The sequence below is a fragment of the Heterocephalus glaber genome, unplaced genomic scaffold, assembly GCF_053883595.1.
Source record: "Heterocephalus glaber isolate CG9 unplaced genomic scaffold, H.glaber_assembly_v1.0 deba00001460, whole genome shotgun sequence".
NCBI lineage: Eukaryota > Metazoa > Chordata > Mammalia > Rodentia > Bathyergidae > Heterocephalus > Heterocephalus glaber.
In genome coordinates this window covers 3,910,457-3,924,283 of record NW_028258307.1, presented here as the reverse complement: position 1 = coordinate 3,924,283, position 13,827 = coordinate 3,910,457, and the positions used below count along the sequence as shown (strand labels likewise).

At 48.6% G+C, this 13,827-nt stretch overlaps 1 protein-coding gene across 7 annotated transcripts in view; it reads left to right on the top strand.

The window, feature by feature from the left end:
- Positions 1 to 13,827, top strand: part of Ptk2b (protein tyrosine kinase 2 beta) — a 117,261-nt gene that overhangs the window by 50,820 nt on the left and 52,614 nt on the right. For all 7 annotated transcript variants that reach the window (XM_004848383.4, XM_013073413.3, XM_004848382.4 and 4 more), the window contains exon 2: positions 9,097 to 9,337. In XM_004848383.4, coding sequence (XP_004848440.1) covers positions 9,134 to 9,337 — 204 coding nt within the window. In that variant the 5' untranslated portion in view covers positions 9,097 to 9,133. The remainder of the gene's footprint in view (positions 1 to 9,096; positions 9,338 to 13,827) is intronic.

Below are 13,827 nucleotides of genomic sequence, written 5' to 3'. Positions count from 1 at the left end.
CAAGTTCGATCCCTGGTACCAAAAAAAAAAAAAAAAAAGAATATGAGGAAGAATTCAAAGACCCAACCAAAGCACTGATTCATTGTGGCACTAAATTTCCCTGCCTGACAACCAACTTTATAATCCAGACAGGGAAATGAAATTCACTGGGTTTGGAGGTTGGCATAGAAGACTAAGAGCATGCTTTGAAGTGGAGAAGTTGGAGAGTTTCCTTTGGGGTTAAAGATGACAGAGTGTGGTTTCAAATGGGACAGCTTTCAGGAACCTGGAGAGCGACAAAAACTTGTTGGAGAAAAGGGGGCATCTGCAGAGTCCATGCTCGAGCGTAGCTTGTACCTTGCTGTCTTGAGGACACTGCAGGGTCCAGGTGGACATCAAGGTTCAGAGGCCAGCTGGAGGCCAGTGTCCCTGGAATCTGCCTTCCCACCCGGGGTCTTTCACTGTCACCAGCAAGTGGCACCCATATCTCCCTACCTATTTTCAGTGAGGTTTCGCTGGGAGCTGAAAAGCACCCACAGTGGAGGTCCTTACGCCAGAGAAGCTGACACGTGCTGTACGTCACGGCATTATCTCCCAGGATGGCCAGCGGCTAAACAGGCACAGGTCTCCATCCTTACCGCTCCTGCTGCCTCCTCACCCATTGCCGTGCTTCATCTTATCGCCAGATTTATATTTTTAAAAATGAAAATCTGCCTTTACACATGGTGAAGTTTGAATTCCTTAACATGTCCCAATCGTCTACTTTTCCTTCCCAGAGATCCCCACCCACTGTCTTCCCCAGCCCAGCATCATGCCATTGGCTTTCCTGACCTGGGCCTGCCTTCCTGAGGTCCCAGAGCCCAGAAGACAAATCCTGCGCTGTGGTCTTCCGGTACTGAGCCCATGTTGTGCTCTGGCTGTGGGTGCACGTGTGCTATGTTTTATCTTTTTCCTCTGTTGAGGACTGAGTCTCTGACGGACAGGGAGCCTCTTCCCTTTTCTCTTTGTCTTTATATCTCTAAACTGTGGCATGGCACCTCAGACACAGGGAGGAAAAGGTGAGAGGGAGGGAGAGAGATAGAGAGGGAGGAGGAGGAGGAAAAGGGAAAGGAATAAGAAAAGGAAGGAGTGATGGAAGGAAGGAGAAAAACAGGCCAGCCGAAAATCATTCATGAACTGGCAAATAACAAGCAAGGCACTGTGACTTCTTGAAGGGTCAGGGAGCCAGTGGGACCAGGAGGTCAAGCAGGAGGAGAGAAGATTCTGGTCAGGTGCAGGGATCGAAGGCCCAGAACCAGGGAGAAGCAGCGGTTGCCTTTCCAAGGAAGGACAGGCACGCAGGTTGAGGCCCTCCTGCCTTCCTGAGAACCAGCCCTAACCAGCTGGCCTCTGGGTGGGCAGGTGCTGGCAGCAGAGTGGCTCCTGGTGGGTAATGGGTGTGGGGGTGAGGAACTGTAAATGTGGTAGAGTCTCAACAAATGCTTTTTGAATTACACTGAATTACAGCTGGTGGTAATGACAACCTTGCTGGTTCCTTCCTTTGCAGGGTAACAGGGAGGGATGCTTGGAGAGAAGGATTAAAAAAAAAGAACGGGCTAGAGCAGCAGAATGCAGGCCCATAGGAACGGAGCACTGAAAGGGCTGGAGCCAGGGAGGGCGCAGCATGAAGCTGACAGGGCCCAGCCTTGTCCAGAGGCTCAGGAACAGCTCCGAGGACAGCAAGGTCATGACAACCAGCGCAGTGGCTGGGCCCAGCCGTCCGCTGTGAAAGGAAAGGCCTGCGTTCCCCGTTTTGTTGAGGTGGAAACGGCGAGGGGAAGTGACTCAGAGATGGAGTGGAAATAAAGTGTGCCTCTCGACACTCTGACTTCTGCTAGAGCCAAGGGGCGGCTGCTTGGACCTTCTCCTGTGAGGCTTCCTTCCACGGAACATGCTTCTTTGTGGTCGCGGGCCAGACCGGCCCCATGTGGGCAGGGCAGGAAGGGACTTGGGAAGGCGGGGTCTTGGGGTAAAGGCAGCTTGGAGCCCTGGGGACAAGGAGTTACCATGACCTCCCACTCCTGCACTTAGGAGGCCAGGGGGGCTTTTCAAGAGCGTGTACTGGCAGTAGCTTTCTAGTCCTTTCTTCTGCCAATTCACAGGCATTTAAAAAGCGCAGGTGCCAGGGAGTTTAAAGAAATAACTTATGATTCTCCACCAGAATTCTTTAGAAAGGTGATCTTAGGCTCATGAGAGGAAAATGGGTCCGACACAGGTCACCTTGTCTCGACTGCATAGCTTAGAAGCCTCAGAGACGTTGGGCCCAAATTGCCAAAACTGTTGCTGCAAACATATACTAATAAAAAAAATTTTTTTTAATGAGTGCAGTTTGATTCCATACTATTTAAGCATAACCTTGGCACAATAAACTCTCTAATATTTCAAAAGAAACTATTGTTGCCATTTCATTAAAAAATGAGCATTGTAAATCTGGAAAAGGTGAAAGGCATCATGTTAGAATAAAAGACGTTTCTTCAAATCCAACCCAGTGGGCTTTCTGATGCATCCTCTGCCTTGTCCTTATTTTTCCCATTTGGCCATGGATGCACACAAACATTACCAAGGCCACCATCCAGGTAGCAGCCACAGCCAGGGACTCTGACCTATCCGAACTTGGTTTCCAGTCAACATAGAGCCTTGGTATTGATCCCTAAGCGTGGTGGCAGGACATACCAGTGTCTGGGACTTAGCATTATTCAGAAGGGCAGTGTGATGTCACCAAAGTGGCTCACACATTTGACCCATTCAAACCTGAGTTAACAACCCATGTTTTGAAGGCCAGCACACTGCTCCACTGGAGTAATACTCACTGTGGACTTTGGAGTGGGCAACACAGTGGCCTGAAGTCTCTGCCACTTACTGGTCGGGTGATCTGGACAAGGTGATCTCCCTAGGCTTCAGCATCCTCTCTTGGACCATGAAGCTGATTGTACCTATTTGTAGAATTCTTCTGGAAGGCCAGAGATTTTTTACGTAAACTCCCCGGCACACAGCACAAGTTCAGTAAGGCATAGCATTGCCCTACAATGTCTTTCAGGGCAAGAATTATGTTTTCCTATGATGTTTATCCCCAAAGCCTTAAATCTTCCCCTAGCCAGGAACACAGCAGTAGGTACCATGACAACTTGGGGCATCTGGAAGAGACTTAAATCCTGCTTATATTGCCCCTTCCTTCAGGTAAGGGGCAGGTAAGGTCTTGCTGTTGAGGAAGAGCAATTGTTTGTTTTCTTCCTGAAGGTTCTGAGGCACATGGAGACTGAGCTCTCTCCTTGAGTACCCTTTTCAGGTTTGAGCCAAGAAGTTCTTGTAGCCAATCAAAACTTTTCCTGTTTTAATTTGGGCACATTTCCTTGTGTTTATTATTCTTTGATTGGGACTTCAGCAGAACTGGGGGCTGGAGCCTGGGATGGCTCAGGGCCAGCGTTTTCACTAGTGCCACAGCATGTAGATGACTCTGATGCCAAGGGATGTGCCTGGGGTAGCAAGCACCAGGGGTAGAAGAGCCAGGCAGGAGGTCTGGAGAAAGGCACAGTGCTGCTGATTCACAAGTTAAGGGTCAGAGCACTTCATGATCATCCAAAGTCAGAGACCGACTATGGATGAGAAATTCAAAGAATCAGGCAGAATGTGGAGGAGCAGCCAGGTTCTTTGTCAGGAACAGAAACTGGAACATCCCAGAGTACTGTTCTCATCCATTCCTAAGAGAGCATTCAGTGATGTGCACTGGCAGCTTGAGATCAGCCATGGTGGGGATATTTACACCATAGAAATTGGCAAAAACTGAAAATCAGGACTTCTATTTTTCCTAAAGAACTATTGATAGGTGGAGCAACAACAACAACAACAACAAACAGGAATACAGGTAGTCACACAAGATTTTGGAAGTAAAACCCAAAATGATGGAAGAGACATTCCTCTGGGTCCCGCTTTGTTGTTTATAATGAACTCCTTATGTTTTCTCCCTTCCTCCTCACAACACTTCTACAAGGAAAACAGGGTAAGCAGCACTGTCTCCCATTACAGATGGGGAAAATGAGGCCGGGGAGGTTAAGCTTCTTACAAGGTCTTCAAGCCAGTTGGAAAATGGGCTGGAGCCAGAGCACAGGCAGAGTGAGTGAGCAGCAGACCGTGCAGCAGCAAGCAGTGACCACAGGGACAGGTGGCCGGGACTCCCCTGCACACTGCCTTTCAGCTCCTCTGCTTGGAGAGCATGGAGAGTCCATCACAGATCTGTGTCTGCTGATGGGATTTGGGGTGCTCGGGAGTAAGCTGCACGTATCAGTGAAGATGTGCGCACCCCCTTCCTGGGCCTGCGCCTAGGCACAGATGTCTTGTTCCAGCCCTGAGTGCTTCCAAGACGTGCGGAAAAGTCCCAGCACGGGAAGCGTAATGCTTTCCAAGGGCTCGAGATTCTCTGCAGGCTGGGACATTCAGCGAATGCTGGGTGGACACGGTGGTCCTTGCACGTAGTCTGAGCCACCCCCAGTACCCCTTCTTCTGCGCCTGTACCCCTTCTTCAAAGGCAGCTGGACAGGTGGGAAGAATTCTGGACTTGGCTTGCAGCTTGCTTTGAGATCAAGTTGCTTCTTAGCAGAAATGAATCCTTGAGCAAATGGGTCCCCAGTTGTAAAACAGACCTCATTATTCCTGCCCACCTCCCCGAAGGGTCGTGCAGAACATTTGTGTTTATTCTTCAGATTTTAAATAATAATTTTTTAAATAAATAGCCACAGCAGAGGTTGTGGCTGCAAAGGACTAAAACAGAACTGAGGGATTGCATGGGGCTGAAGGCACAGTCAGATGCTGGGAGACTGAAATGACTTCGCTAAAATATTTCTATCTCAGCCCCAGGGCCACTAGGACTGACAGACTGGGAGAAGCCAAGGAGCAGAGGACAGGGGTGTCTTCCAGCATCCCCAGTGATGCCCAGCATGCTTGTCGGTCGATGTATAATCATGGCCAAGGCTGGACCCTGCTTGGTCAGGCTGGGAGACAGAGTCAACTCTCAGGTTGTGCTTCCTCATGGTCACACTTTTTTCTTAATAGACTACTTTTTTGGAGAAGTTTTAAATTCACAGCACAATGGAGAGTTCGTGTGTGTCAGCATCTCCCTCAAGCACGTAGCATTCACTACAGTGGACAAAGGCACATTGAGCCATCATTGTCGTCCAGTGCATGGTTTACACAAGAGCTCGCTCTCAGGGTTGGACCTTCCAAGAGTGTGGACAAATGTATAAGGACCTGTATCCACCTTACAGTCTCAGAGTTAATTGCTTTATTGCCCTAAAAAACCTCTGTGCTCTCTCTTTTCCCCCCTCCCTCTTCCCCAACCCTGGCAACCATTGATCTTTTTAGGACCTTCATACTTTTACCTTTTCCAGAAGGTCATACAGTTGGAATCACACAGTATTCATATTTTTCAGGTTGGCTTCTTTTACTTAATAATTCATGTTTCAATTCCTTCTGTGTATTTTGTGGCTCGACAATTCATTTCTTTTCAGTGTTGAATAATATTTCATGATGTGGATATACCACAATTTGCTTATCCATTCAACTACTGAAGGATGTCTTGGTTGCTTTCACACTTTGACAATTATGAATAAAGCTGCTATAAAGAGCCATAGTCTTTGTGTGGGCACAAGCTGTCAACTCCTTTGGGTAAATACCAAAGGGTGCAATTGCTAGATCATATAGTAAGACCATGTTTACTTTTGTAAGGAACTGTGAGGCTGTCTTCCAAAATGCCTGTGCCCTCCTGCATTCCCACCAGCAGCAAATAAAAGTTCCTATTGCTCCATATTCGTGTTGCAGTTTTCATCCTCTTGGCTCCTCGAGTTTGAAAGCAGCACCTTTCAGTACACTGCTGGCTCAGCAGCTCAGGCTCAGAAACATCTAAAGGTCTGATTCCTTCTCCTTCTCTACCTGGCATGGGCTTCGAACTCCTTTGCCCTGCCTCTGCTCCCCTTCATCTGTCAGCCAGGGCTTTCCTTCCTGCTCTCATCACACACGTGACCTATGAACCTGGACCATGCTGGCCAGATCCCTTTTCCACTTAAGTGTTTCCTCTTACATGCTTCCCAGGCCACTTCAAGGGGTTGCTGTGGCATCTTGCCTATGCTCAGGGAGCCACCACCCTCAGGTACGAATGCTGGCTGGGTTGAGGGGATACCTCGTGGGGCCCCTGAGCTGCAGATGCACCCACCCTCTTCACCGTGGATACTCCAGAGGCATGTGGCATGAACTGCAGAAGTGGGTGTAATGCCCTTCCTTCCCCCAGCCTGACACAACAGCATCTCTGGTGCCCAGGTTCTTGGTGGCCTTGAGAAGCCGGGCCCTGGGCTTTTGTTGGTAGGGCCCCAGGACTTCTGTCTTAGTTCAGGTGCTATAATAAAGTAACATGAGCTATGTGGCTTACAAGGCACGAACATTTGTTTCTCACAGTTCTGGAGGCAAGAAGTCCAAGATCAGGGTGCCAGCACGGCAGGGCTCACCCAGTCACGCACTGCTGACTTCTTGCTCTGTCCTCACATGGCAGAAGGAGGCCAACAAAGCTCTCTTGGACCCTTTATCAAAGGACACTGATCCCATTCAGGAGGGCTCTACCCTCATGACATAATTACCTCCCCCAAATTCCCACCTCCTAATACCATTGCCTTGGGGATGAGGACTTTAAATAGAGATCTTAGGGTGTACACACATTCAGTTCATTGTGAGCAGCATCCGCATCCAGTCTATGGGGACAGAGCACATTCCACTACACTTCCTTCCTCCCCCAGATGCCTGCCTCACAAGTTTTCCTCCTGAAGGTCCTGTCTGCACATTAGCTCGTACATACAGGTCCACTGGCCCAAAGGACACCCAGACCCGAAGCTGGAGCCAGCTGTGTGAGTGGTACTAACCCAGTCGTTTATAGTTTTGTGTACATAGTTTCATACCCCAACTGTCGTGTGTGCCCTTTGGGGTCAAGGGCTCTTCTCTCATCTCCACTTCCTCCATATTCTTCCTCAGCTGCCAGCTGCCAGCTCTGCATCTCTGTCCCTAAGGGCTTCCTTTGTTCTCCTTTGTGCAGAACTGGCTGGCTGGGAAAGCTGGGGACAATGACTACAAAAAGCAGAGTATACATAGCCCAGACCCTCTCTCTGGAGGAGAAGGTGTTCTGTCCGGGCTTAAATGTCCCCTGTAGGACTAAACCAGGGTTTCCAAGACACCCCTCGATGAATAGCTCCCTTTTTTCTGTCTTCCTCCCTCATCACACATTTCTCCCTCTCCTGGCAGTGTTTCCTGGGGTTACCTCTCAGATGACTTCCCCTGGATTCCTGGTTATCATAATGAGGTGAAAGCAAACTGTGCTACCTTTCTACTACATAATAGAGCACTGGCTCCCAGGTCATGTTCAGTAGATGAAAATGATGCAGATACCTCAGGGGTGGATGGATCAAGGTATAGAGACCCAGATATTCTTCTAGAACATATGTGTCTCCACAATAATAGTGTATTCTCTCCCCACATATATGTGATTATATGTATGATTTATATTCATATTAGTCTCTACATTAATGCAGATTTCTCTGCGCATCTTCTCCATCAGATTTGTCCCAAGCCATGGCTGCCTTGCCCTTGTGAAGTCTGAGCCTGGGGTCCCCTTTTCTTCCCCTTTTATGCCTGCCCTGCCTTGCCCCTCCTCCCTCTATCCTTACAACACCGCTTTTGTATCCTCATAATACACATTTACTTTCTTTTTTAAAAAAAACAATGACTCCAAGGGCTGGGGATTTAGCTCAGTGGTTTCACCACCTGCTGCCCAAGCACAAGGATCTGAATTCGATCCCCAGTACCAAAAAAAAAAAAAAAAAGCAATTACTCCTGAAAGCTAATTACTGTCTGCATCTTCTTTTATAGTGTCTTAGCACTGTATGGATAAGTGGATGTAGGCTGTGCACCCATTTTGCAAATATTTGATTTCATATTTGTACTTGAACATTGCCAATTCCATCATGTTCTCTCCAACTCTTGGTTTAGGAATTTCCCCCTAAAACTGCAGTCTCTTGTGAGAAGTGGGGTCTTTTTTGTGTGAGGGTGGGTTTTAGGATAAGAGCTGAGCTCATTCTAGAGCAGCAGCCCCTAGCCCAGCTGAATATTAGTAAAATCCCAGGAGCTCCATGACTTACCAGTGTCCAGGCCACACCACAAACAAGCGGCCCTGAAAGTTTCCTGGGTTACCCTGCTGGAGTCCTGGTTGACTCCACCAGTCCAGAGCTAGAACTTTCATCACTTCCTTTGGCCACTTCCTGCTTTGTAGCCACAGGAAGTAAGCCCTCGTGAGTCTTGATGGATCCAGAGACCAGGACCAGTGTTGCTGAAATTCAAATTCCTGGCCTTCTTGCAGTCTGCATCTGCAGCAAGCCAGTCTCCCATCAGAGCTGGCCTGAGTCTTCTAGGGGCCCACCCCAGCCCCCTCCCACCCACACTGGGCAGTGGTGGGCAGTGGCACTTGTCCCAAGCATGTGACAGATGCTCTGCATGTTGAGCTCCCGTGGAACCCGAGCCTCCTACCCTGAAAGCTCTGGCTGCAGCAGAGGCTGGGACAGACTTGTCATCTCCTGAGAGCCTGGACTCCCTCCCGGGCCTTTCTTGCCTTCTCTCTTCCAGTTCCTTGGGGCTACCTAGTCTCCACTCTGCTTTTTCTTCGCTTCCCCCCAGTCCCTCTTTCTCTGTTGCTATGTTCTCCTGTCTCATCCTTTGCCTTTTTTGCTTTGCTGTGTCTTAGAACCTTGCTGCGGCTGCCTCCTCCAACAACTGAAGGTTCCTTGTTTGGGAGCCAGTGCAGGAGGATGCGGTGGGCCGGGGAAGGTCCAGAAGACAGAGCATGCATGCTGAGAGCTCTAAGTCTGCATTTTATACCCGGATGTTTATGCAACCTGGTTCAGTGCTCTGCAGCCTCCCCAGGCAAGAAAACCGGATGCCTTTAAAGGAGATTCTCGGGAATTGAAGAATGTGTCATTTGCATTGAAGCTCAGTGGGTACCGTCTCTGGGACCTGTAGAAACTCACCTCACAGCTGTCCTTGTTGTCTCTGCAGGACTGCGATGTTCTGGTCCTAGCTGAGGCCTGAGAGGATGTCTGGGGTGTCCGAACCCCTGAGCCGAGTAAAGGTGGGCACGTTACGCCGCCCTGAGGCCCCCCCAGAGCCCATGGTGGTGGTACCAGTCAATGTGGAAAAGGGGGACGTGCGCATCCTCAAGGTCTGCTTCTATAGCAACAGCTTCAACCCTGGGAAGAACTTCAAACTGGTCAAATGCACTATCCAGACGGAGATACAGGTAAGTGTGCAGCCTCTGTCCTCTCCCTTTGTGTCTTCTGTCGTTCCTGAGCAGAAAAATGGCAACCTCCCTTCAGCCCAGTGGGCTCATCTGTGCCACCCCTGGGCAGGGGAAAGTTGGCATCGGGAGGAATGTTTCTCAGTCGGCCCCACCAGCCTGCTTCCTGGGGTGCACACCCTACATTTTAGGAGTCTGAGAGACACGTTAGAGCCTTCATTGGAATCCCAGATCATTCACTTGGTCTTTAATCCCATTCATCCCAACTCATTAAGTATTTGTAACATTTGAGGCTCTGCAAGTCTTAAAGTTTAACTCTGCTATCAGAGACACATGCAAGTGTTTGCATAAAAAAAAGAACAAAAATGTTATAAGATGTGTGCTGGTCACTGAGAGGGAGCCAGTGGTGCATTTAGAGGATGGTAATGACCTGGAGATGCCCCAGGCCAGGCAGGTGTACCAGGCCTTCCCTGAGGCAACAGCTTCCTTGTCTCAAGCCCACCTTGGTCTCAGAATCTGTTCTGAGATACAGGTACCCACCTTCATCAGAGTGCCTAGATCCCACAACGCCAGCCCAACTTCCCCACATCTGTACAAAATCATCACCAGAAGCAGAGTTCCAGTTAACTGGCTGATTTTAATCTACTGCAAAATTTTTGCCAGCTATTCCTGGGACAGAGGACTAATATTTAGAATATACAAAGAACTCAAACAAATTAGATCTGCCCAAATTATTGAACAATTACTGTGTGGAGCCTGATGAGTCATGGTGCAATAAGGTTACAACTATCCTCTCTGCCTAGAACGTCTCAGGGTGGGGAAGGTGATGGTGGAAGGGGAAATGAATTTTATCCTGAGAAGGCTGCTTGGAGGGTTTGTAATTTGAACAAAGGAAGCGGGAAACTTTGGGTCAAACTACCCAGGTCTGAGACAAACTACCCAGGTCTGGATTAGCTATGGCCACGTCACTACCAGCCCTTCCGCTACCCTAAAAGCCAATGTCCCTACACACGGTGAATGGCTTGGCACACTCTGCTGCCACACCAGACTGCCTGGTGAGCTCACTGTCTTGGTCAGTGGCCACCACTGATTAGAGCTTGGTTGATGCCTTCTCTTTCTCTTTGATTAGGGACTTGTTTGCTCGTAATATGGTTTCTGATATGAAAGCGTTTGTGTGCCCTGGGAGTGAGGGCACCAGCCTCCTCCTTCCATTAGGGGCTTTCACATCTCCAGAGCTGTCCACTTCTTGAGTCCTCCTCAAGTGCTGGTGCCACTGGCTTCGAGCCTCACTAGCTTATTTTTCAGAAGTTAACCTGATTCCCAAGGTTGGGGGTCGTCTTATTGCCCTTCTGTGCTGAAAATCAGAGAACATCGGTTGGTTCTGCTTAGGACCTGTTCCATGACATCAGCAGTAAGATGGGCCTTAAAGGAGAGGTGAGATTAAAGTAGCAACACAGAGGAGAAACAAGCTTTCCAAGAGAAGGGAGCAGCATGGACAAAGGCCAGGAGGCTACTTAACAGTGCATACTCCGGTTTGACTGAAACAAGGACAGACTTAGAAAAAGTCAGATCTAGGGCCGGGGATTTAGCTCAGTGGTTTCACCACCTGCTGCGCAAGCGCAAGGACCCAAGTTCGATCCCTGGTTCCAAAAAAAAAAAAAAAAGAAAAAGTCAGATCAAAGTCAGATCAAAATGGAAAGCTGACAGCAGATAATGGAAGGGCTAGAATATCGGGCTGAGAAACTTGGAGTCAGCCAGGCCCTGGCGAGCAACACATAGTTTTTAATCAGGGAAGAGATTTCCTGGAGTTGAGTGTTTAAGGGTGAGATTAGCCAGGCCTACCAGAAGGGCAGTAGGACCTAGGCTCAAGAAGAATGTCTACAAGGGCTTGAGCCCATCTGGAGAGGTGCAGGATGGAGGCAAAGGACAAAAGAAAGGAATTCACCTCCAAACCTTTGAGTTTCCTGCTTTCGATGTCTCCTGCAGATGGACTGTCACCTTCTTTTATTTTTTTTGGTACCGGGGATCAAACTCAGGTCTTTGCGCTTGTGTAGCAGGCGGCAAAACCACTGAGCTAAATCCCCGGCCCATGGACTGTCACCTTCTAATGTCACCTGCTTGCTATAGACAACTTACAAAAACCACCCAGGCTTCCAGCCAAGTGCTGCTGCATCCTTACTGGTTGTGTGACCTCAGACCGAACTGCTTCCCCCATCTAGGTTTCTGTCTCCTCCAGTGAGGACCAGGCTCATCTGGAGCCTTGCTGTAAGGATCAGAGATGACAGCTGAGAAGAACATAGCACACAGTAGGACCTCGATTCCTAACTGGAAGATCTTGATTAGGTCCTTACCCTACCTAGGAATCTCCAAGGATTATTAAGTGCCCAGAGAATAACGTTCAAATTGTCTTCTTTTGGTCTTCTTTGGTCTTACTTCATCTGTCTTATTTCCAAACTGAGAAGTAAGATGATCACATTTGTGTTCTAAAATAGCACATGGTGTTCTCCAAGATGTTAAGAAATGTACCCTAGAGAGTGGATTTTATACTCAAAGGAGTTTGGAAAATGATTCTGCAGCAAAACTTCTCAGGACCTTAAATAGACTGATGTGCCTGGTGACTAAGACAGAACCGCAGAGATCTTTTTATCTCTCTCTCTCCTCTCTCTCTCTTAATTCTTTCCCCTTTCTTTCTTTCCTTCTTCCCTCCCTCCCTTCGTTCCTTCCTCCCTCAAACTTTTCTTTTGTTGTGGTGGTAGTGGTGCTGGGGTTGAGCCCAGGGCCTTGCACATGCTAGGCAAATGCTCTACTGCTGAGCTCCAGCTCCAGTCTTAGCATAAGCCTTTTCCTAAAGAACCCCTTCTCTTAAAGTTGGACCACTAGTTCTTTGCCCCCTAAACCTTCCAGCAGATTAGAAAAGACTGGAGAGAGAGAAACTGATGAGTGGGAGATGGGTTAGGAAGTGTAGCCATCCCGCAGGAGGGAAATGATGAGGATCTAAAGGAGTGTAGTTGAAAACAAAGATAATTCAACAGATCTGAGTTTATCTAAGGAGGCAGAATCAATAGAATTTGATGATTAACTGGATGTAGGAAGGAAAATAAATGAAGGAGACAGGATGACTCAGGCTTGTGCTTGAGCAACTGAATGGGTGTGGGCACCACTAGTTGAGAAAGGAAGGACATTCTGAGATTTCAGCTTTATTGTGTTTGGAAAGTGTTTGAAACTCCTCCATGGAGGAATCAAGGCTCAGAGCTTAGAAGGACAAAGGACCTAGGTCTGAGGATTCAGGTATCATCATGCAATGGACACCATGCAAGGGTCATGCAAGGATGGTGAGATCATGCAAAGAGGATGAGTTGAGAAAAAGGCAACCTGGAGAAATCAGTTTCCAAAGGGCTGACTGAGAAAGAGTGACAAATGAAGCGGGGGAGGATCTCAGAAAGATGAAAAGAACAGCATCAGGGGAGCCACAAGCAGAGGGGCTCCAAGGAAAGAGCAACTGGCAGTGTCACATGCTCAGAGAGGTCCAGTGAGATAAAGCCCAGGCTCACTGCCTTCAGTAACAGGTACCATGGATGACTCTTTGCTGGGCAGGCTCAGTGGAGGGATGGGGGCAGTGGCCAGTGTGCAGGAGGCTGGAGAGTGAAGACAGTGAGGACAACAGACACTGCACACAAGTTTTGATGGTGATGGAAAGAAGGAAGAGGAGGCAAGAGGAGACCGTCACCAGCAGACAGGACATTATATGTGACAGTCCTAAAGTAGAAAGGCACGGGGCAGGTGTGAGGCTCAGATTTCCCCAAGACTGACTCCTTAAACCATGTTAATAGTTTTGGTCTTTGCTCTGGGAAACCACTGATATAAGTTAAATATGTGAGGGACGTGAGACTGTGTTTTTACAAAATCACTCCGATTACATAGTGGAAAACAGACTGGAGGAGAGCAAGGATGGGCGTGGCTGATGTTAGGTGGCGGTGGTGCCACCAGATGAGGAATAGTCACGGGCATCATGCCATGGGGTGACGGTGGTGATGATGATGGTGATTATGGTGGTGGCGACGATGCCGGTGGGGACAGGAGTGGTGGAATGCGAGGACAGTGTTGGTGGTCATAGCGATGTTGACAGCGGTCTTGGTGATGATGGAAGCAGTGATGGTGATGTGCTGATAGCAGCTGGCACTTTTCAAAGCACCTCATACACGTAATCTCATGAACTTCTCCGAAGGATCCTGTGAAGTATGTAATGTTACCATCTCCACTTTATGTATAAAGAAATGAATGTGGAGGGGCTAAACAAATTGCAAGGAAGTGGCAGGTTTTGTTTTGGAACCCAGGTGACGCTCCAGCAGAGTCTGCACTCATAACTAATTTGCTCTATGGAGAAAAGTGATCGCAATCCAGACAGTGTAGGCGATGGAAGTGGAAGGGTTTGGTGATGGATGGGAGGCACTGGAATCAGGAAGAGGGAGGTGAGGAGAACGACAGCCTGGCTC